The sequence below is a fragment of the Pristis pectinata genome, chromosome 19 (assembly GCF_009764475.1).
Source record: "Pristis pectinata isolate sPriPec2 chromosome 19, sPriPec2.1.pri, whole genome shotgun sequence".
Taxonomy (NCBI): domain Eukaryota; kingdom Metazoa; phylum Chordata; class Chondrichthyes; order Rhinopristiformes; family Pristidae; genus Pristis; species Pristis pectinata.
The window spans coordinates 39,442,668-39,467,222 of record NC_067423.1 but is presented as its reverse complement, the minus strand read 5'-3'; the positions used below and the strand labels follow the sequence as shown (position 1 = coordinate 39,467,222).

Sequence of the window (24,555 nt, the reverse complement as noted above, 5' to 3'; positions counted from 1 at the left end):
ATGGCAACCCCGGCCTCACCCCATCGGAGATATTCCCTTTGCCCTGTTCGCCCCTCTCCCACCTTCTCCGTAACTTAAAACAGACTCATTTTCTTTCTCCCAGTTCTGTTGGAGGGTCTTCAGCCTGATGTTACCTGCTTTGCTTTCCACAGATGCTGCCTGACTTGGGCATTTCCAACATTTCCCATTTTTAGTTCTATTTAGAGATGCCTTGTTGTTTTCTGATCATTCTCTTTCAACTTTAATGCTTCCTCTACACTGCTTACAATTCTGCTCACCTTTAGGACTTGCAGATTTGAATGTATGGCTTTCCATCCCATCACAGAAGTCTCTGATAAATGCAGCAACTAATTACAGCCCCGCTATTAACCTCACACCATCTCACCTGCACACCACTTCTTCTGTCACTAGGCAGTGTCAAACCTCAGCCAATGATCACCTCAATTCTATCAGCAAAATCTGTTGAAATAGACTTTAGAACATAAAACATTACAGCGCAGTACAGGCCCTTCAGCCCACAATGTTGTGCCGACACTTTATCCTGCTCTAAGATCTATCTAACCCTTCCCTCCCACATAGGCACATGAATGATAGAGAAATGGAGGGCTATCTAAGAGTCTCTTAAATGTCCCTAATGTATCTGCCCCCACAACCTCTGCCGGCAATGCGTTGTTAAACATCTGCTCAGAAGTTCCTGGAAATAACATTTAAGGTGCTGCCTGTCTACTTAGGAAAATACTGTAGTTTATTCAAGACCAAACCGTTGTTTAAAGTTGGCCCACTCTGATCAGTTGAAAGGTTAAAGTGTACAGTCACTCTGAACCTAATTGGGTAAGAAATCAGAATCAGGTTTATTATCACTGACATATGTCGTGAAATTTGTTGTTTTGTGGCAGCAGTACAGTGCAAGACATTAAAGATTACTATAAGTTATAAAAAAAAGTGCAAAAGAGGAATAACGAGGTGGTGTTCATGGACTGTTCAGAAATCTGATGGCAGAGGGGAAGAAGCTGTTCCTGAAACTTTGAGTGTGGGTCTTCAGGCTCCTGTACCTCCTCCCCAATGGTGGTAACGTGAAGAGGGCATGTCCTGGGTGATTTCCTAACTACAGACTCGAGACCAGCTAGTCTAAAATTCCTTGGTTTATCTCACTTTTCTTGAATAGGGGAATGGTAGGTACAATATTCTAGAACAGAGATCAATACAGCACAGGAATCGGCCCTTCGGCCCACAATGTCCGTGCCGGCCATGATGCCAAATGAATCCAATCCCATCTGCCCGCACATGATCCATATTCTGCCATTCTCCACATGTTCACGTGCATGTCCAAATGCCTCTACCGTGTCTACTTCCACCGCCGCCTCTAGTGGCCCATTCCAAGCACCCACCACTCCCTGTGGGGAGAAATGTGTTCCCCACACATCTCCATTAAACTTACCCCCTCCCACCTTAAAGCTATGCCCTCTAGTGTTTGACATTTCTACCCTGGGAAAGACACTCTGACCATCCACCCTAGCTGTGCCTCTCAATTTTAACTTCCATCAGGTCTCCCCTCAGCCTCCAACACTCCAAAGAAAACAATCCAGGTCTGAAAGAATGCTACTAGAAGCCAGAGAACTTTGGAATATTATGGTTTATGGCATCTGTAATGTTATTTTACTGAAATAGACCATGCAATGAAAGCCATCTAGTCCTGGTAAATTGTCTCTATTGCACCATTACCTTCATTCAAGTTAATGTGAACAAAATAACAGTAATGAGTCACATCTCTGATAGAATATTAGATGCCATGGGACCTCTGCCACATTATTCTCCTTCTCCATTGTTGGAGATTTTACATGTCATTTCCTATTTTCATTTACAATACCGTTGCTAGGAACCAGCCAGCTTTACACACCAGAATTGCAAAATTTTGACTTTAATTTGACATCCCTGACAAGCCACTACTTTGTTCCTTTACCAGTTGCCAGGAAATGCACAAAGTCACTTGCATTTTTTTGCACCTGGTTTTACATTCAGCCATGACTCTATTTTAGCTAGTGGAGCTCCTGGCCATAGAGGTACAAACTTGGCCCCAAACCCAGTTCATTAACTTTTGAATGTGATTATGATGTTTGATCCAAAAGCATTTATCCACAGTTTCCCTTCCACTTTCAAGCGAGCTTTGCCTGCATCTGGAGCTGCTATTTTGCACTTTTCTAAAATTTAAAATATTATGAACACTCACATGCACTATTAAGTTGCAATTCAAACTCATTCTTTAATCAAATTAAATAAGATACACTCCAAATGCAAACCTCATAGGCGTTAGCCTATTGCCAATATTTCTCACTGGGTAATGGTTAAGAACAAAGAGTGCTCATTTCCCCCAACTGCTAACTTGCAGAATGCAAGTCAGCATCTATCCCTCCAAAGCAATGATAGTACTCCAAGTGTACACGGTTTTCTACAAGTGCAAGCTTTCTATTAAAGATGACAGAACAGGGTAGAACACAATTCTACCGCTATACCCGTGGCACAGAAACAGACTACTTGGGCTAACTGATTCGGACTTACACTTCGATTCCTCTCACTCTCCATTCACTATATTGCCTACTTCATGACTGCACCAATGCTGCCCACTTCATCCTCCAGGTAGCTCTTCTGTACAGTAGGTCCCAGTCAATCAGAAATCCTTAAGCCAGAGTAGTCTTAAGGACCATTTCCTGCAAGCAGCATTTCTAACTGCAAGGTTAATGCCTCTATTCATCATAGAGTTGAACCATACACTACCTACAACGATATCAACTTAAGTGTTTTTCTTACAGGTCTCCTCTTGAAATCTCCCCGCCAAATGCCTCCAAGCTTCCCACTGTTTGATCAACGGCATCTGAACATTTTGTTCCTGGAAAAGTGACAATAGTATTTTAGCAGTGAAACCAAGCCAGCTTTGAGATGAACCTTAGTGGTGCGGACAACGGAAACAAGAGGGAGATTGTAAATGGTAAACCGCGGAGACGTTACCTGACCCTTGGCCATCGTGGTGTTGCACAAGGTCTTCAGTAACATTCACAGCTTCCATCTCCTCATGGATGCTACGTGTTCCAATTGAAGAAAAACATTGATTAAAGCAACAATCCATTGAAACCCAGCCGCTTTTGGCACTCGAATTACTTGTCAGTGCTACTTGCATGTGGACTTGAGATTTAGTTACATTCTCCCAGTGTGGTTGTAAAGCATCCTAAATATACATTTTCTTCATAAATTGTATGCCAAGTGAAAAATGCAACTCTTCAACACTGCAGCGCACAGGAAAAACAAAATCACATCTTCTGGCCTTAAACAGAAAGGGAGATATTCTACATGCATATTATACTGTGCAAGAAGTACACCTAGGTGAATCAGAATACCAGTTTGCAAGGTTCCAAATCACACTAATTTCAGGTTATCCTGCCCTATTAGTGCACAGGTGTATCCTCGTCCTATTGACAGTATGCACTGTGGCCACAATGAGTTACGTCGTAGTAATGAACACTGCTCTGTGTAAGAACACCTTGTGTGAATTATGGTGACGTTTTGCAAATAAGATATCTTTTAGTCACATGTACATCGGAACACACAGTGAAATGCATCTTTTGCGTAGTGCTCTGGCGGCAGCCCATAAGTGTCGCCACGCTTCCGGCGCCAACGTAACATGCCCACAACTTCCTAACCCGTACGTCTTTGGAATGTGGGAGGAAACCGGAGCACCCGGAGGAAACCCACGCAGACATGGGGAGAACGTACAAACTCCTTACAGACAGCAGCTGGAATTGAACCTGGGTCTCTGGCACTGTAAAGCGTTACACTAACCACTACACTAGTTAGAAAAAGATAATTTCAAATATTTATGTTCCTCCTGCACTTTTATGAGCACGTTTGCAGGAGTTAATCCCACTGGTGTCCATGGTTGACCACATGGTTAGACAGTCAAATGTGCAAACGATGAAGGGCTTGAATGGACAGAGCACATCAAGAAGAATCCCTTCCCACATCATGAAGTGCTCACATGCCAAACAGGATTTGACAGACCCAACAGACAGCATTACAGAAACACAGGCAAAGTGATCAGCATCACTGACCAGACCTTTGTTTCTCTTCTTCAGGCAACCTAGATTATGACAGAAGCCAACATTATCAAGCAACAGAGCTGAAACCACATCCTGTTGTCTGGTATGTGTATGTCTTGCTTAGTCAGCTCTGGACTTGGAGTGCAAAGACCACCAGGTATGGAGCTCCATTCTGAAACATCTCAACATCACATCACTGAAGGCTAATGCAATGCTCCAGCATGGAGTAGCTATTTTGCACATGGTCATGAAGTTAAGCATTAGATAGAGAAATAACAAAGTATGAACAGCACAGGATGTGTCAGCACTCAATACAAAAAAAACCTGCAGAGGTTGGAAGTCTGAAAATAAAAACAGATAGTGCTGGAAACACTCAGCAGGCCAGGCAGCATCTGTGGAGAGAGAAAAATAGAACTAATGTTTAAGTCAATGACCCTTCATCAGAACTGGGGAAAGTTAGAAAACAGGCGTTTTAAATTGCAGAAGGGGGGAGGGATTGAGAGATAAAAGGGATTGCCTGTCATAGGCAGGAGACAGAGAGCAAGTGGACGACAGATTGGTGTAGCTTGGAGATGGTGGCAAGGTCGACCTATTAACAGCCCAACACCACGCTCTCATAGTTGTCTTAACCCCTCCCCTGCAACTGTCCAGACCTGCCTCCTCCTGATATCACTACCAGCACAGAAAACAGTACCCAGCTAATTACCGTCACTGCATGTGCAATCAAGAAATGGCCTAGATCACGGCATACCACAAAGCCTATGGGACTGGACAACATCCCAGCTGTAGGACCTTTACTCCAGAACCAACTGTGCTTCCAGTCAAGCTGTTCCAGTACCATTACAATACTGGCATCACCTGACAGTGGAAAATCGTCCAGGGGAGTTTGCAGGAATTAATTCCACTGGTGTCCATAGGAAGTCCAGTTCACAAAGCAGGACAAATCTTATCCAGCTAATCATGGCCAGTCTACCATCTAGTGCCACTTACTCAACAAGCTGTGCATTGATGCCCAGTTTGGGTTTTTCCAGGAACATTTGGCTTCAGAACAAAAAGCTGAATACCAGAGGCGAGGTGACAGCGACTCGCCTTGACATCAGGTGGTCTGCTAAGGAGAAACCATTCCTAATACTGGAGTCATACATCACACTAAAAAGAAGATTGTTGTAGTTGAAAAAAACACGATGATGCTGGAGGAGCTCAGCAGGCCAGGCAGCATCTGTGGAGAAAAGCAGGCGGTCAACTTTTCAGGTCAGGACTCTCCAAGGCTGAAGATCGGAAAAAGGGAAAAGCAGAGCAGTGATAGGTGGACAAAAGAGGGGAGGCAGGGTGGGCACAGGGTGGCGATAGGTAGATGCAGGTAAGAGATAGTGATAGGCAGGTGCGGGGGAGGAGGGGAGAGCAGACCCACCGGGGGACGGGTCACAGGTAAGGAGAGAGAAAAAAATGTAGAAAAAAAAGAGGCCAGGAATGGGAAGAAGAGAAGCATGGTTGGGGGAGGGGGTGGTTTTGGGGAACGGGAGGTGGGAGAATTCAATGTTCATGCCATTCGGCTACAAGGTTCTGTACACTGCTGGAGAATTCCAAGCACAAACTGGGGGGAACAGCACCTCGTTTTCCATCTTGGAAACAGCTCATGGGAACAGTGGATCATGCAGGCTGCCATCATGGGCACACACAAGCCTGACTTTGTAATGTGTAGGTCCCTCCCAGGTTACAAAGGCCCGACTGAAGCACAGCCCACGTACACGAGCACGTGCTTGGGAGACTCACAGGATGGATTTGCCGACCGCAGGCATCTTCTGCCGTGTGGGGGATCTCCGTCCGCTGCTGCATTTCCGACCGGGTTATAAACCGTTCTCAGGAACAGAACCCTGCCCTAACCTGGGGGGAGGATGCGCATTGCCATTCCTTCAGCGTCACAAGGTCAAAACTGCGGAAACCCTCCCCAACAGCACTGTGGGAGCACCTTCATCTCAACAACTGCAATGGCTCAAGATGGCAACTCACCACCACCACCTTCTGAAGGGGGATTAAGGATGGGCAATTAATGCTGGCATTGCCAGAGGCACACTGATCAGGAAAAAGGAATAAAAACACCCTTTGTTCTCACCATCAATCCCCCCTTTGCAATTTAAAATATGCCCATCTTCTGAATTTAATGAAAAGTTATTGACCCGAAAAATTAGCTGTTTCTCTCCCCCCCAGAGGTGCTGCCTGACCTGCTGAGTGTTTCCACTTTTACTTCAAGACTTTACAGGAACAACACTACTAGCCCCTAAACTTCGTAAAAGGTCTCTGCACTTGCACTCTAACTCTTGGAACAGGGACGCAAGGTGCTAGTGGGACAGCGGGAAGGGGAAATAGTATCCGGGTACGAGATGTCCAACTTGTTGGCGAGGCCAAATTTAAATTGCTGAATCTTTGACCCAAGGCTGCATTGTTAGCTAACCTACACGAGGATAGTATGCTTCAAATGCGGAGTGGACTGGACGAAGAGCAGCGCTCTCTTGTGCGCGAAGGACCGGTTGGGTATTAGATGTCGGCAGCTTTCATGCCAATTCTGATATCAACACGCAGCTCACCAGGTTTTTTGAACTGTCTGCACTACACGTGCAAGTTAGCAATGAAACACTGATCATTACACGGACCAAGAATCCAGGAAGCACTCAGGTGGAAAGTGAAACAGCTCACATTTCAACTTGAATATTGGACCGAAAACATTGCCTCCGTTACTCTCTCTCCAAAGAAACAGCCTGACCTGCCGAGTGTTTCCAGAGTTTTCTGTTCTCAGTTCAGATTTCCAGCATCTGCAGGGTTTTGTTTTGCCAGAGCAAGGTTTCCGTAGTGCAGTGTTTCTGTGTAGCCCGCGCACCCTTACCTCGTCCTCCTGCAGTCTTCTATCCACTCCTTCATCACCGCACGATAGGTGTCCAAATCAATCGAGACGTCCTTGTTATCGGGGTCCAGCATGTTACACAAGTCTTCGAGACCACTGTCATCTGAAGTGCGACTTGTAGTGTGACGTAGGTAGTCCACAATCTTAGAAACGCACACCTTCCCTGCAAGAGACAAAAAGGCCCTACAATTTTTTTTCTGAAAATGCTGATTTAGATAGCGTGGGGGGTCAAACTAATAGATTGAATCCCCAGCAGGGAAACAGCAACAGGCAAGGACATTCCCCAGCAAAGCAAATAATGCAGACGTTGACGGGAACACCAGACCCATGCTGCCTTGCATGTTAGATTCAGAAATATTGCAGCCCATCAAGTCTTTCAAAGAGCAGTCAATCTCATTTACCACCAATAACGCCACCCTCCCCCCCCACCCCTGCTTACATTTCCTGAACTGTTTACATTTGTGTGCCATGGATTGTAATCCCTCGACACTTTGCCCTGGAAATTCAAATCGTGCCATTCCCGAAATTTGCCGAGCCTGTCCAATGGTTGACCCTCCAGACACTGCCGGTGTTAGGACTGATGCTGTGCCTTCCGTGGTCCTGCCTGGGGAATTAGCTGGTGTTGCCCTCAGAATGCTTGCCGCTGGGAACACCTCGGACAGCAGGGCTTTAATGAGGATTCTCCTGGCCAGGACTCTCTCAACCAGCTCCTACAACCCCCTCTCCTTTGGTTGCCTCTTCCCCAACTCCTCACAAAATGAATGACTTCACACACAGGTACCAAACCCCCAATGGCCCAAGGCCACGTCCCAGACAGCACAAGGTCCCAACTTCCCTGAACCTCAGGGATCTCTCACTTCCATGCTCACCCATAGACATGGATCTAGGGTCAGCCACCCATAGACTCATTCACACACCTAACCACTCCCTTGGACCCCCATGACCACCACCCCAACCCTCCAACAGTTCCCAGCCCTAGAAGCTGCAGTTGTACGTTGGAGAAACAGGTTCTTCAGCCCACCACATTATGCTGACCATTACACTCATACATACATTAGGTCAAAAGCCTTGATGATTCAAGTGGTTGTCTAAATGCTGCTTAAATGTTTGAGTATCTGCCTCCACCACCTCCTCAGGCAGCACATTTTATATTCCAAACATTCTTGTGTGAAATAATCCCATTTCCGATACTGTCTAATCCTCTTTCTTCTGACCTTAAACCTGTGCCTTCTTGTTTTAGACACCACCACAGGGAAAAAAAGTCTTACCATCTACTTAATCCCCCTCTTTCTCCCCCACCCCCAAATCGGGCAGAAGATACAAATGCTTGAAAACATGCACCGCCAGGCTCAAGGACAGCTTCTATCCCGCTGTTATAAGACTCTTGAACAGACCTCTTGCATGTTGAAGATCAACACTTGACCTCAATTTACTTTGTTGTGGCCCTTGCACCTTATTGTCTGCCTGCACTGCACTTTATCTATAAGGGTAACACTTTATTCTGTTATCGCTTTTCCCTTGTGCTGCCTCAATGTACTTAAAGCAATCTGTACGATGGCATGTAAAACTAAGTTTTTCCACTGTATCTTGGTACATGTGACAACAATAAACCAATACTAAATTTATTTTATCCACTCTCTTTGCCTGCTGCAGAGAGCACAATGGATGGTCAACAGCTGTTCTTCCGGTGCTACTGCGGTGTACAGTGGCAGGTCACAGCAAAGGTAGATGTGGCCTGCAGTGCAGCAACCACTCCATGCACCTTTCAGACCACAACAGTCTTTAAGTCTTTACTTGTAATGTTACTCAAGTGTGAAGACAGAAGGAACCTAAAGGAGGATATGGTTAGGGTAAATGAATGGGCAGAGATTTGGCAAGTGGCGTGTAATTTTAAGATTTCTTTATTAGACACACGTACATCGAAACACACAGTGAAATGCATCTTTTGCATAGTGTTCTGGGGTGCAGCCCGCAAGCGTCGCCACATTTCCGGCGCCAACATAGCATGCCCGCAACTTCCTAACCGGTACGTCTTTGGAATGTGGGAGGAAACCGGAGCACCCGGAGGAAACCCACGCAGACACGGGGAGAACGTACAAACTCCTTACAGACAGCAGCGGGAATTGAAACCGGGTCACTGGTGCTGTAACAGCGTTACGCTAACCACTACACTACCGTGCCTGTATAATGTGGGAACACCTGCATTTTACCTATTTTGGCAACATGGTGAAAAACAGCAAAGCTCTGAAACACCAAGGAATCTTGGTATCCTGGTACAAGAATTACAAAGTCTAGTATGCTGGTACAACGAGCAATTAGCAAAGTGAATGCAACGTTATTGCCTATTTTTCCTACTGGCTGGCCTAGCGTTGACGCTGAGGAACAGCAAATAAAAGGGAGGCAAGCTGTAAAGGAGCAGCCATTTGGAGTGGCCATTTTGAGAAGGGCTGTTTTGAGTGTCATAGTGTGAGGTCTAAGAGGCTTTGACGAGGGAAGGAGGCAGAGTCAAGTCAAGGTCTTTTCTTTCAAGCTGGTATTAAGTTGAGGCGTAGAAATAGCAGTCAGCGGAGCAGCATTCTCCTACTGCGAAATGTGGGAGATCAGGGAGAGGTCAAGTGTCCCTGGCAACCATGTCCGCAGGAAGTGTGCCCCGCTGCAGCTCCTCTCAGGCTGCATGGATGTGTTGGAGCGGCAGCTGGACTCACCGAGGAGCAGACACGAGGCAGAGTGTTATAGATAGGGGCTTCAGAGAAGCAGTCACACTGCAGGTTCAGCTCGATAGATGGGTGACTGCCAGGAGGGGAAGGCAGGTAGGTTGTGCACGAGTCCTTGCGCCTATTCCCCTCTCTAATCGCTTTGGATACCGTTGGGGTGACGGTCTCTCGCGGGAAAGCTACAGCAGCCAAGTGGGGGGCAGCACGACTTTCTGTTGTACAGCAGAGAAGGTCAAAGTAGAGGTGAGCGGTAGTGATAGGGGACCCGATAAGTCAGGGGGGCAGACAGACAGGTCATGTTTCCGTAGCTATGAGCAAGACTCCAGGATGGTGTGCTGCCTCCCAGGGTGAAGGATGTCTCGGGGCAGGTACAGGATATTCTGAAAGGGGAGGGTGAGCAGCTAGAGGCATGCTCCATATTGGTACTCCATCCCAGACAACAGCCTGGTGAATCTCCTCTGCACCCTCTTCAACACTATCACATCTTTCCTGTAGCATGGTGACCAGAACTGCACGCAGCACTCCAGCTGAGGTCTGACTTTTCTAAAAGTTGGAGCATAACCTCCCTGCTCTTGTATTCAGTGCCTGACCAATTAAGGCTTATATCCTGTATGTCTTCCTAACCACATTATTAACCACACCTTTAAGGATCAATGGACTTGTACATCAAGGTCCCTCTGCTCCTCAATAAAACCTCTACCATTCATGGTGTATGTCCCAACCCCATTAATACTCCCAAAAATCAATCACCTCACTTTTGCCTGGATTAAACTCCATCTGCCATTTTTCAGCCCACTTTGCTAACGCATCAATTACTCTCTGCAATCCAAGACTACCTTCCACACAATCACCAATCTCCAGCATCAACTGCAAACTTACTGATCTCGTCTCCCACGCCCACATCCAAGTAATCCACATATATCACAAACAGCAAGGATCCCAGCACCAATCCCTGTAGGACACCACTAGCCACAGGCATCCAAATTGCAAAACCAACCCTCTAACATCACCCACTGTCTCCTCTTGCCAAGCCAATTTTGGATCCAGTTTGCCAACTTGCCGTGGATCCCATGGGTCCTAACTTTCTGGGCCAGTCTCCCATGTGGGACCTTGTCAAAAGCCTTACTGAAGTCCACATAAATCACATCTACTACCCTGCCCTGATTGAAACACTTTGTTACCTCTTCAAAGAATTCAATCAAATTGGTCAGACAGACCAATTTGACTTTGACAAAGCCACGTTTGCAGTCTCTGATTAATCCCTGCCTTTCCAAGTGATCATTAATCCTCTCCCCTAGACATTTTTCCAGCATCTTCCCTACCACTGCTGTTAGACTCACAGGTCGATAGTTACCAGGCCTTTGAAAGGGGAGACCACATTTGCTGTCCTCCAGTTATCTGCGACATCATTGAGTCCAGTGAAGATTTAAAAATCTCAGCCACAGCCCCAGCAATCTCTTCCCTTGCCTTCCATAGCAGCCTGGGATAAATTCCACCCGGTCCTGGGGACTTATCCACCTTTAAGCCCAAAGACATTGACAACCTCCTGTTTACAGAGACCTGCAATAGACTTTCACCTTCACTGAATTTTGCAGAGAGCAGTATCATCACTTCGCCAGGGGTTGTGTTGTCTGCTTTCTTTGTGAATACCCATGATAATTATTCATTGGGACCTCACCTATACTTTCTGGCTCCATCCACAGATTGCCACTGGTTATTCTTTTGCCCTTAATATATTGAAGAATGCCTTCGGATTTACCTCAATCCTGTCTGTCAGTGATTTTTCACAACTCCCCCCACCTTAGCTTTCCTAATTTCCTTTTTAAGCAACGTTTTATACTCCTGACAGGTGTCTCGTCATTAGTTCCCTGCACCTGTCATACGCTTCCTTCTCTCTTCATCCAACCCTCAATATACCTTGACATCCAGGGGTCCCCGTACTTGTTACCTGCGGCTTTCACCCTTACAGGGACGTGTTGGCCCTGAAGTCTTGCCATCTCTCCTTTGAATGTTTCCCCCTGTGCAGACATTGACTTACCTGCTCCCAGTCTACCATTTGCCAGATCCTGTCTTACTTTAAAGAAACTGACCTCCCTCTTTCCACCCCCACCCCATTTAAGACCTTTATTCCTGGTCTATCCCTATCCTTTTCCCCTGACAGTTTCTCCATTTCACCAGCTACATCCACCCCTCCCAAGATCCAGTAATGCTCCTTCCCTCATTGGTCCATCTACATAACGTGCCAAAAAAGCTCTCCTGAACATGCCTCAAAAATTCAGTCCCGTCAAAAAGCCTTTAACACTAAGGCGATCCCAGTTACTATTTGGGAAAATGAAATCCCCCAGTACGATAACCCTATTTTCATTGCGTCTCTCTAACATCTGCCTATACATCTGTTTTCATCTCCTGTTGACTGTTGGGAGGTCTGTGATACAATGCAACACCACCCTTTCTGTTCCTAATCTCTACCCATAGCATCTGGCTGGAGGCAGCTTCTAGGATATCCTCCCTCAATACTGAAGTAATACAACCTTTGATTAATGCTTCCTCCCCCTTTTACTCTACCTCACCCAAAAAGCTTATACCCTGGGATAGAGTCGTCAGTCCTACCCATCTTTCAACCACGTCTCAGTGATGGCAACAATATCGTAGACCCCCGTGTTAATCAAAGCTTCGAGTTCACCAATTTTACTAGTTAGACTCCTTGCATTGAAATAGATGCAATTTAGCTTTGAATTCTCTTGGTGTGCGCTTACTCACTTGTTCTGCCTACTGGACTTGCTAACTTTGTCTCCTCTAGGTGACTGTACCTCCCCATCTAGACTGTACCTTCCCCTGCCAGTTTAAACCTTCTCCAACAGTGCTAGCAAGCCTCCCAGCAAGGATGGCAGTCCCATTCTGGTTAAGGTGCATCCCGTCCCACTTGTACAAGTCCCATCTTCCCCAGAAACGGTCATAGTGATCCAGGAACCCAAAACCCATCCTTCTGCACCATCGCTTCAGCCTCACATTTATCTGACCCATCTTTCTACTCTGATATTCGCTAGCTCATGGCACCAGAGGCAATCCAGAGATTACAACCTCAGAGGTCCTGCTCTTTAAATGGCAATCTAGCTTCCCAAACTCACGTTGCAGGACTTCTTCCCTCCTCCTACCCATTCCATTAGTACCTACACTACCTCTGACATGGATGGTGGTGAGATTAGGGAAGGGTGTGCTGATATTCCAGGGCATGTTGATCTTAAGGTGGTGGTGGTGTTGGGTATCTTAATGCTTTTCAAGGGATGAGTCCAGGTGACGGGTCTCAACCCAAAACGTTGACTAGCCATTTCCCTCCACAGATGCTGCCTGACCTGCTGAGTTCCTCCAGCATTTGGTGTTGTTCCAGACTCCAGCATCTGCAGAATCTCTTGTCTACCCATCCACAGACCTGACCTAAACCCACCATGATCATAAACGCTCCGATCTCTTAACCTTGTTCATTTCATTGGCCAGTTGCCTGACCTGTGCACCAAGCTAGGACATTAAAGGCCAGCAAGTCCACCAGCTGGAGTGGGGTCCGAATCACACACAAGCCAGTTTGGTAACAAGTAACAGATTCCCTTTTCCTGACAACCTCCAAGGGAGATTTACAATTGGCTGAAGATGGACAAGCACTAACTTGTCCACAGAAGGTCAGAATGCAAGTGAAGGCAGAGACCAAACAGACCTGCAGAATGGGATGCAACACACCAGAATAATCACAAAGGCCAGTTCCGGTCACTAACATGGAGTGTATCGCCCTCTCCTGGCAGGAACCAGGACATCCAAAATTAGTTGGAGGTTCTTGTTCATATTAATTTCCCTTGTAGTATTTAGAGCACAATACTTAGCACTCTGAATAGCTGTGGCAAGAGGTCTATAAGGAATTGTCCGATTAAATAATACCAAGGTGCAGTTGGTTACTTTCTCCACTGGCCCCAGTGGTACAAGCTGTGACCAGCAGTGCCATCCCATGATAAATCTCAATCAAATAAACTGCAGGAGACTCAAATGAGATAAGATAATCCATTGGAGGAGTGTTTTGGGGACCAAAAGGTCCAAAGTCCCGTTTCTCCCATGTGGCCTAAATTTAATCACATCACAAATTAGATTCACTACACAGCAAGCTTCATGTTCATTCCATTTGCGAGGTTAAAGCACTCTTTCCAAACTCCCCATTTGATTTCTTACTAGCCATCTACTGATGGCCTGTAGTTTTGCTCCTCTCCTGTGGAAACACTTCACCTGGTCAGTACCCTTCATACTTCTAAAGACCTCTATTAGGTCACCTCTCACCCAAGAAGAGCCAATCCACCCATTCTTCACACATACGTATTACACCTAGAGTTACCCAGTCAGCAACAGGGAAGTGCTTTACCTTTGTGCCTTACATCACAGGTGTAGAAAATGGTGTCCAGCAAATCTTCCTCACAGATCAGACTTGCATCTTCAGTATTTTCCATTCTGTTTGACACTGTGGGCTTGTTTCCTTTGGAAAGTAAGTGGGAAAGGTTGAAAGCAACAAAGTTTTCATTGCATGTCCAGATCCCACATAACCTGTGCAGCATTTACCTTTCCCACCACCTGCTCATTTTCCAAGTATTCCATTGCCCATATTGCTACATGCCAAAACAACATTGTTTTCCTTGGAAGATTAACAAACCTTCAGAGCAGACTAATCTTTCCACCCAAAGAGGCTGCAGCTATAACAGCCACACTAAGGCCCTAGAAATCTCTCTGGCCACTGATTCAGCTATCACCACTCAATGAATAAATCATTCCCACTGTACATGCCAAAGCAGGCACCCACAACTATTCAAAATATTCAAATTAGGGCATCATTCACTTTGTTGAATGAAAAATCAGTCCATTAAAACAGTCACATTAATGCACGGTAGTGTAGCGGTTAGTGTAATGCTATTGCAGCACCAGCGACCCGAGTTCAATTCTGGCCGCTGTCTGTAAGGAGTTCGTATGTTTTCCCCGTGGGTTTCCTCCGGGTGCTCCGGTTTCATCCCTCATTCCAAAGACGTACAGGTTAGGAAGTTGTGGGCGTGCTATGCTGGCACCAGAAGCGTGGTGAAACTTGCGGGCTGCCCCCAGAACAGTCTACCCAAAAAGATGTATTTCACTGTGCGTTTCGATGTACATGTGACTAATAAAGAAATCTTATCTTATGAAAGTGTTTTACCTATAAACTGAGATCCCAAGTGCATAATATTCTACACCAGAATTAAATACATTACCACACAAGTGGTGATATTTTCCTTATGACGGAGGCTAAACTGGCCTCCTATCGAGTCTATACTGACTCATGGAGCGATCGCATTCTCCCACTAGTTTTCCCTGTGACATTTTCCCCAACATTCCCATCGAATCCCTTCTTTCTCACTTCCCCTACCACACTAGGGGCAATTTACAGTGACCAATTAACCTACCAACCTGCACTTCTTTGGGAAGTAGGTGGCAAATGGAGCACCCACCAGGAACCCCGATGGTTACTGTGAGAATGTGTAAACTCCATCCCTTGCTGTTGAGGTCAGGATTGAACCGGGGTCACTGGAGCTGAGGCAGCGGCTCTACCGGCTGCATCACTGTGCTGCCTCAAACACTTTCTCGGATCACAAGAAAATCGGGGGGGGGGGGGGGGGGGGGCAGTGGTGGTCAGCCACCGGGGCCTTCAAATCTGCCCCACCAATTAATATGATTACAGCTGATCTACACTGGTCTCAACTCCTCTTCTGTGCCATTACCCTCTATTCCTTGACTTATTAACTATTTATCCACCTCCACTTTAAATACTTCCAACGATCCAGCTTCCACCACTGGCTGGGGCAGAGAATTCCAGAGATTCACCACCTCCGAGGAGAAATTTCTACTTACCTCAGTTTTTAAGTGACCAATCCCTTATCTTGTAGTTATGTCCCCTTGTTCACAACTCTCCCCCTGGTGAAAACAATCCAACATCTACCCTATCAGGCCCCCTTAGGATCCAATGTTGGAATAAGGTCATCCCTCATTCTTCTAAACTGCAAGGAATACAAACCCAAACTATTTAGTCTCTCTTGGGAGGACGACCCTCTCATCCCAGGAATTAGCCTGGTGACTCTCCTTTGGACTGTCTCCAATGTTTTTTGGGCAAAGAGTACCAAAACTGTCAAAACTCCCTTGCAATGAAGGCCAAAATGCCATCTAAACTACTTGTTTTGAACCTGCCTGCTAGTTTTTTTGTGATTCATGCACTGGAACATCTAGACCCCTCTGATCTTCATTCACTTGCCGTCTCTCTCCATTTGGACAATAATCTGCCTTTTGATTTCTCTTACCATGACCTCACCCTTCCCCACATTTAACTCCATTTGCCAGTCTTCTGCCTACACAGAAGCAGAAAATCGCAGCATCCTTATCACACCATGTCCTTCCACTGGTGCAGGCAGACAATAAGGTGCAAGGCCATAACAAGGTAGATTGAGAGGTCAAGAGTCCATCTTATCTTACTAGGGGACAGTTCAGTAGTCTTAGAACAGCAGGACAGAAGCTGTCCCAGTTGCAAAGGGAGGTGTTGAGTCCTAGGTCTAGGAATTTGGAGACGAGCTTTACCGATTACCAAGATTGCTCCTCTTTCTCATAGAATCCCACTTTCTGATCAGGACAAACTCTTGCTGAGCATTATAGACCTGCTGTTCAAATACCTGTTCCCCAACCTCTCCCCTAGCTGGTTTATGCAGTCCACCTTAGACAACTCCTTCCTCATGGACCTTGTAATATCCATATTTAAAATCAAAAGACATCGTATGGTACTGGACTGCTCAACTGCACTAGGAATTCGATCATATTGTGGTCACTCCCCTCTGGAGGATCTTTAATCACAAGATCCCTTATAAATCTTTCCTTGTTATACAAAATCAAATTTAAAATAACTCCTTTCCCAGGTAGGCTCTGCAATTCACTTCTCTAAACAGCAATCATCCTTGCATTCTACAAATTCTTGTTCTAAGATGCCTTTGCCAGTTTGGTTTGTCCATCAAAACGTAAATTAAAGTCTTCCATAATTGCAATTCCCTTCAAAAACAGGCCCTTTGTGCTCTCACCTATCGAGAGGTGACATTTTGGGGGTCGATACCCATTTTGTTGTCCTTCCCCCCAGGTATTCAGGATTTCAATCCAAACTAATTCCACACAACTATCCACTGCCTTTACATCACGAATCAGGACAGACATTGAGATTTCCCTAGATTACAAAAGCAAAAGTTAAAACATATTCCACACGATTCAGTGGGCCACAGACATGATGGGCAGATAGTCATGGGTTGTACACCCAACAAACAGCTGTGAGACAAACCCGATCAGGACGAGTCAAAAACCAATTCTTTTGCAAAAGCTAAGGCACAATTGCAAGTTATTCCCCCCCCCCCATTGAAAAATGCTCTTAACAATGAGCTGCATGCTTTTGAATGCTAAACACAAATCCAAATCACAACACATAAGACACAATTTCTCTGTTAATGAAAGCTTCTATTTAAACCTATCCATGCACTGTCCTCCCATTGATCAACTTACCACTCGCATCAGCTAACGATAGCTTCTTTGCTACAGGAGAGTCTGGTCTGCGCAGATGGGTGCAGAAGCTAAAACTGGTGGAGTTGACGGGACTGCAAGCAGCACCACAGTCAGCACTGGGCAGAAAGCGATGCTCAATATTAATGATCGACGAGTGGGGGTGGCTCGAGATCGCGTCATTTCTGTCACTCGCCGCAACCGGCGTCGAACAGGTCTGAGTCCTGCGACAATACAGAGGCTTGGAGGCTGCATCTCCTGTGGAGCTGATGACTGTGTAAGTAGAAGTGACAGTGGGACTCAGTCCCTCACTTTTAGGCTGCCCCAAGGAGATCAGCGTGATTTCAGGTGATAGCGCTTGATTCGCAAAAGCAATGTTCACCTCCTGCTCCACCCCTTGATTTTTCATGGTTCTGTTCTTTAGAATCACCTCCATATTCTTCTTGTGGCTGACCTGAGGGCTGTCAAAGTTCCTGGAGCAAAATTTTGGAATCTGCAGCATCGGGTTAGATACCTGGTCCCGCATCCGGATGGTTTGGAGTTTTCTGCAAATGCTCTCTACTGGATTGTGGCGTTTGCAGCTCATGGTCTCAGCTGAAGAGTTGGGCAATTGTCCTTCTCTTTCCCACTGAAGTACCTGGAAATAAAAAAGTGTGCAAGGATAGTTTATACCACAAGCAATAGCAAACATTACTACATTGCATTCTCTTATTGCTTTTCCCTTGTACTACCTCGATGTACTGATGTGATGAAATGACCCATATGGATGGAATGCAAAGTTTTTCACTGCACCTCAGTTACATGTGACAATAATAAACCAATTTACCAATACAGAGTTTCTAGAATGCTGTTATTAGTTTTAGGCTTGATTCAGAGACAACACTCCCACTTGAGACTGAGGATTGTGAATCCCACCCCCAAAGTAGGGGCTAGACCAGAATCTAGGACATTATTTCAAGGGGGGGGGGGCTAGACTATAATCTAGGCTGTTACTTCAAGAGTAAAAGGTAATTGGTTTATTATTGTCACATGTAATGAGATACAGTAGAAAACTTTGTTTTGCATGCAGATAGAGATATACAAAATATTAAGAGGAATAGAGTAGACAGCCAGCACCTCTTTTCCAGGGCACCAATGCTCAGTACAAGAGGGCATGGCTTTAAAATAATGGGTGGGAAGTTCAAGGGAGATATCAGAGGGAGGTTTTTTTTAAACCCACAGAGTGGTTGGGGCATGGAATGCGCTGCCTGAGGAGGCTGATACGTTGGTCAAGTTCAAGAGATTGTTAGATAAGCATATGGAGGAATTTAAAATAGGGGGATATGTGGGAGGAAGGGGTTGGATAGACTTAGGTGGGGTTTAAAGGTTGGCACAATATTGTGGACCGAAGGGCCTGTATTGTGCTGTACTGTTCTATGCCATCCATACAGATCACTTCAAAATAAAAGTACATCAAGGTAGTACAAAGGGAAAAGATAAGATTTCTTTATTAGTTACCACATGTACATCGAAACACAGTGAAATGCATCTTTTTGCATAGTGTTCTCGGGACAGCCTGCAAGTGTCGCCACGCTTCCGGTGCCAACATAGCATGCCCACAACTTCCTAACCCATACACCTTTGGAATGTGGGAGGAAACCGGAGCACCCAGAGGAAACCCACGCAGACACAGGGAGAACGTACAGACTCCTTACAGACAGCAGCCAGAATTGAACCTGGGTCACTGGCACTGTAGTAGCGTTACACTAACTGCTACACTACCGTGCCTGCCCAATAACAGAATGCAGAATATAGTGTTCCAGTTACAGAGAAAGTGCAGTGCAGGTAGACAATAAGGTGCAAAGATCACGATGAGGTAGACTAAGGGATCAAGAGTTCATCTTTGTCGTACAAAGGTCTGTTCAAGAGTCTTATAACAGCGGGATGGAAGCTGTCCTTGAGTGTGGTGAGACATGTTTTCAGGCTTTTGTATCTTCTACCTGATGGAAGGGGTGGAGGAGGGGGTGAAGAAGAGAGAATGGTGGGGGGGGGGGGGGGGGGTGGGGTGGGGTGGAGATGAGAGAATGACTGGTGCGGGAGGGGCCTTTGATTACGCTGGCAGCTTTCCCAAGGCAGCAGGACGTGTGGACAGAGTCAATGGAGGGGAGGCCGGTTTTCGTGATATACTGGGCTGCGTTCACAACTCTGCACTTTCTTGCGGTCTCGGGCAGAGCAGTTGCCACCAAGCTGATGCATCTGGATAGGATGCTCCCTATGGTGCATTGATAAAAATTGGGGAGGGTCAACGGGGACATGCCAAACTTCCCCAGCCTTCTGAGGAAGTAGAGGCACTGTTGTGTTTTCTTGGCAAGAGTATCTACGTGGCTGGACCAGCTACTGGTGATGTTTACACCTAGGAACTTGAAGCTCTCCATCTCTACCTCAGCACCATTGATACAAACAGGGAAATGTACCCCACCCCACTTCCTGAAGTCAAGCAGGGGAGAGCCGCACTAATCAGGGGTACCAAATTCCAGAAGGAGGGTTAAAGTAAAACCTTGCCTGCTCCCTCAGAGGGAGCCATTTCATAGACATTAGGTAACACTGATCCCTCAAAGCAATAATCTGCCCATTATCTCAATGCTGTCTGCAGGGGTTGCTGTGGGAAATGGGCTGTCATGGTTCCCCATGTTCTAACAGAGGCCATACCATCATAAACCACTTTAGAACATCTCAAGATCAGAGAAGTTCTATACAAATGCAAGCTAGGATGATGAACTAGCACGATGAAAAATTGTAAGGAGAAAATGAATGAGTATCACAGGCAGAAGATATTTAGTGAACATTTCCTTTGACAAACTTGAGGTCATGGAACAAAGTGATAGCAGCAAAAGCAAGCCTTGGGATAATACCCAAATACTATAGCGGACAAAACAGGCAGAGCAATATTCTGAATTGAACTGGGGACTGATCCAATGAATGGTGGATCTTTCTTCGGGTTAACAAGCGCACAGTGATAGGGATGAGGAATTAGGAGGAACTGTACTTTTCCTAAAAACCCATGTTGCTGGCAGATCAGTATTTGATACCCTCCCCTCATCTGTAAATTCCATCTTGGGTAACTATCTTTTCATCAGAGTTTGATACATTAGCAATTTGCTAAATTACTTCAAGTGGCAGTCAAATCGACAACCACAGTGGCCCAGGACTGGAGACCAGGCAAGGACAGCACTGTTCCTTTTTCTTAAAAAGGACATCAACAAAGCATCTGGGGGCTTTACAACACTCCAACATCTTTGTAGCCATTTTTACCAACAACTTTTCAATTCCCAATTCAACCTTTTGTTGAGAAAGCAAAAGTTGAATTTTCAAATAACTAAGGTGGATTTTGAACTGGAACTATTAACTCAGGTCCAATGGGACAGTAGCCAATATGGGAATACCAAAAGGGGTGCAATGATCTTAACAGTTAGCCCATTGAAAGCATCTACTCAGTACAAGTGGGCAGTAGAAAGGACAACATTTTGGGATTATCAGACAGGGAGACAGAACAGAAATCTGTGTTAGCAACAAGCTTGTAAAAGACAAAGATTCTGCCTTACAGTAGGAGCTGGTCATTGACTTCAGGAAAGGGGGCAGTGTACATACACCCGTCTACATCAATGGTGCTGAGGTTGAGAGCTTCAAGTTTCCTGGGAGTGAAACATCATCAATAGCCTGTCCTGGTCCAACCACGTAGACACCACAGCAAGAAAGATCACCAGCACCTCTACTTCCTCAGGAGGCTAAAGAAATTTGGCACGTCCCCTTTGATGCTCACCAACTTTCATCGATGCACTATAGAAAGCATCCTATCCGGATGCATCATGGCTTGGTATGGAAACTGCTCTGCCTGGGACCACAATAAACTGCAGAGAGTTGAGAAACAACCCAGCACATCATAGGAACCAGCCTCCCCCTATGGACTCTGTCTATACCTCTTGCTGCCTTGGTGAAGCAGCCGGCATAATCAAAGACCCCACCCACCTCAGTCATTCTCTCTTCTCCCCTTTCCCATCAGGTAGAAGATAGAGGAGGCTGAGGGCACGTATCACCAGGCTCAAGGACAGCTTCTATCCCACCGTGATAAGACTACTGAACCGTTCCCCTATATGATGAGATGGACTCTTGACCTCACAATCTACCTTATTATGACCTTGCACATTACTGTCTACCTGCACTGCACTTCCTCTGTAGCGGTGACACTTTACTCTGTATTCCATTATTGTTTTTACCCTGTACTACCTCAATGCACGGTGTAATGAATTGATCTGTACGAACAGTGTGCAAGGTAAGATTTTCATTGTACAAGTGACAATAATAAACCAATACCAATCATCCACTACATCGTGCCTTCAATGCTAATAAAAAGTCCTTCATAATTGAAGTATTGGACCAAGTCAAAAGAGATGTTTGGAACAGAAAGACTGAACTGCGATGAAAGCATCTACTCAGTGCAAGTGGCAGTAGAAAGGACAACATTTTGGGATCATCAGGCAGTGAGACAGAACAGAAATCTGTGTGAGCAACAATCTTGTAAACGACAAAGATTCTGCCTTACAGTAGGAGCCAGTCAACGACTTCAGGGAAGGGGGCAGTGTACATGCACCTGTCTACATCAGTGGTGCTGAGGTCGAGAGATTGATAATGCTTTAATAAGAATTTTAAAAGAAGGAATTGGCACGAGAAGGATTAAGCAGAGTGTAGTGGTAGGGTTACTTCTGCTCTCGGGGATCACCCTACAACTGGGTTTGGCAGAGCAGAGGGAGACCTGATGACACACCATACAGTCCAGCAATGAATAGCTCAGTCTGCTATACATTAAGTGTACGTACAGCCTGGGTGTAAGTGTGTGAAAATGAAGCTGTAGCAAAGGGACCAGCAAGAATCAGGGAGTGAAGTTTCACCAGGCACCAAAGTTTACAATGGCAACTCTGAGGGCCAGCAACTGGGAGTCTGAATGCACAGTCGGAGCAAAATGAGGGAGATTATCCTTCCCCTCCTGGGGAGGATTCTGAAAGAAATTGGAAGGGGTGAGGAGGTTACGGGTGGTGGCAATGGCCTCATTACAAGTAGTGAGATATGGCAGAAAGTTCAAGGAGGGACATTAAAGGGGTTGGAGGTGCAGGGTGAAGATGTGGACAATGGATGCACAGGGGAGGCAAGATCACTACTGACATCAAGAAATTACAACAGGGTTGTACTTCTTGTGGGAAGGTCACAGAAGAATGGCTAACAAAGTGGGCACGGTTGAGAAATCTGGAATTGTTACACTGATAAATGTTGGAAATTGGATGGAGGATGCCCATAAACTGACAACCACAAAGTTACAACTTGGTCACATTCAAATCCTTCCCCGGTTCCCAGCATAGGTTGGTTGAACCAGAGAAAGTGACTCAGCCATTTTTGGGAGGCAAGGCAAGGGCCAGGTATTGCCCATGTGGACCTTACTATTATTCAATGTGCCCTGATAGTCCTTCCACACAAGAAAGCAAGCAGGTGTGAAGAGCAACTGTGAATTACCAATTGAATGAAGCCCTTTAGCTGTACATCAAGCCTTACAAAAAGCAAATTACAATCTGCTGGGAGGAATACAGCAGAAAATCTTGTCTCTAAAAAGCATATTTACTTATCAAGTTATTCACTTTCAATCATTGACATATCTAAGTATTCATATCTATGCCCAACAGATTTATTTAACAATTCCTTGATTGGAAGCAATCTATACTCAACATACACCCCAAAATATTGAACAATAAACAACTCAAAGTTCTATCATTTGGAATGAACAAGAAGAGCCTGGAACCATTGACAATAATCTTGGTCCAAGCAGCAAGGGCACACCGCCACAATATAGCAGTTTAACTGAGCAGAGAGAGGGGCCAGAATGAGGAGAGGTACTATCACCTCTCATACCAGATTGGATGGACAGACATTTATTCCTCAATGGACAAAACTCCGCACATTAAGTAACTGTGGGAGGTGAGAGACCACAGGGTGGTTTAGCCATCTTTCTACATTCACTTCCCCAGCTAACAAAGCTTTGTCAAATTTCACATTTCCACTCCTGCCATTTCGCTGTAACCACGTACACCACCTCATACCAGCCCCATTTCCATACTTTGTTTGGTGATAATCTCTTGCACTGCCTGCACTATCAAAATCAGCACCAGAAGTCTTCAACCTGAACTGGGGTCTCCCTCTTGTGGCGTTCTGAGGACTTTCAGTTTATTTTCAACATCAATTATTTTCAATTATTGCAGGGTTAACCTGGGAACTCAGACCCCAAGCTTTGTAAAGCGAAACAAAAACCCTCAGATGGTCAGAAGATCCTTTACGCACAGAATTGGTGATTGACTGCATCGAACTCTGGCTTAGAAAGGACACGGACTGAGTGAACCAGTCCTAAATCAGCAGAAGCTGATCAGTGACTCCAGATATACGAGAAAGCGTCACCATTAATTTAAAACCTCTCCTACGAGCCAAACCCAGTTGTATTATCAGTTGGGCCTAACTTTGCCTGCCCAATAAGCTTAATTTTAAACCTCTCCGCCCCTTGACGGGAGTTTTGTTTTTAATTAAAAAATCAACGTTATACAAATAGCTCCTCGCCTTCGCCAAAAGTGCTCTTAGGAAGCTGAAGACTAAGAACACAACAGTAATATTTTATATTGTTTGTAAAATGTAGGGTGACTGAACTGGAATTGAATGAGCTTGCATAAGGAAACCTGTCCCTCAAGATCACTAAACCAGGTTTAAACAGTTCCCCTGGAAGCACCCCCTTCCTGCTCCAGATTCCAGCATCTGTAGAATTTCTTGCATCGCCCTTTCTGCAGTTACTTGCATTTGCAAAAAAAAATCCCCTTGTTCTCCTGTATAAACTACCGGAACCTCTGCAAATGCACCGCCCAGTCGCTGCTGCCTACAACGTGTCCCGGGCACTTCACACTCACCCGCACGGCTTACACACTGTCCTCCAGAGATCAATTAAAGGGACATGGTCCCGAATTTAAAACAGCGCGCCGCAATGACGTGATCCCGCCCTTTTCCTCCTCGCCGTTGATTGGATGGAAACTGTTGAGTCGGCTGCAGTGATTCACCAGAGAGAGTTTGCAGTGTGTGTCTTTGTGAGTGCTAGCCTCCGTTTGTGGAGTACGTTAAGGGCATGTTGAACACCACTGGAGGGTCACAGACAGGGTGCTAAGCTAATAACACATTCAGGAAATACGCTCTGTCCTGCAGTCTTAAAAGTTTGGGT

The 24,555-nt window shown here is 45.7% G+C and overlaps 1 protein-coding gene across 7 annotated transcripts in view; it reads right to left on the bottom strand.

Annotated features, from left to right (window-relative positions):
• Window positions 1-24,277, bottom strand: part of lrmp (lymphoid-restricted membrane protein) — a 147,772-nt gene extending 123,495 nt beyond the window's left edge. For 2 of the 7 annotated variants that reach the window (XM_052033465.1, XM_052033469.1), the window contains exons 1-6: window positions 24,251-24,277; window positions 17,283-17,916; window positions 14,101-14,211; window positions 6,970-7,150; window positions 3,004-3,074; window positions 2,806-2,884 (exon numbers count right to left, since the gene is read on the bottom strand). In XM_052033465.1, the coding sequence (XP_051889425.1) occupies window positions 2,806-2,884; window positions 3,004-3,074; window positions 6,970-7,150; window positions 14,101-14,211; window positions 17,283-17,865 (1,025 nt within the window). In that variant the 5' untranslated portion in view covers window positions 17,866-17,916; window positions 24,251-24,277. The remainder of the gene's footprint in view (window positions 1-2,805; window positions 2,885-3,003; window positions 3,075-6,969; window positions 7,151-14,100; window positions 14,212-17,282; window positions 17,917-24,250) is intronic. The other 5 variants (XM_052033470.1, XM_052033467.1, XM_052033463.1 and 2 more) reach the window with 3 other exon arrangements.
• Window positions 24,278-24,555: the final 278 nt, after the last annotated feature.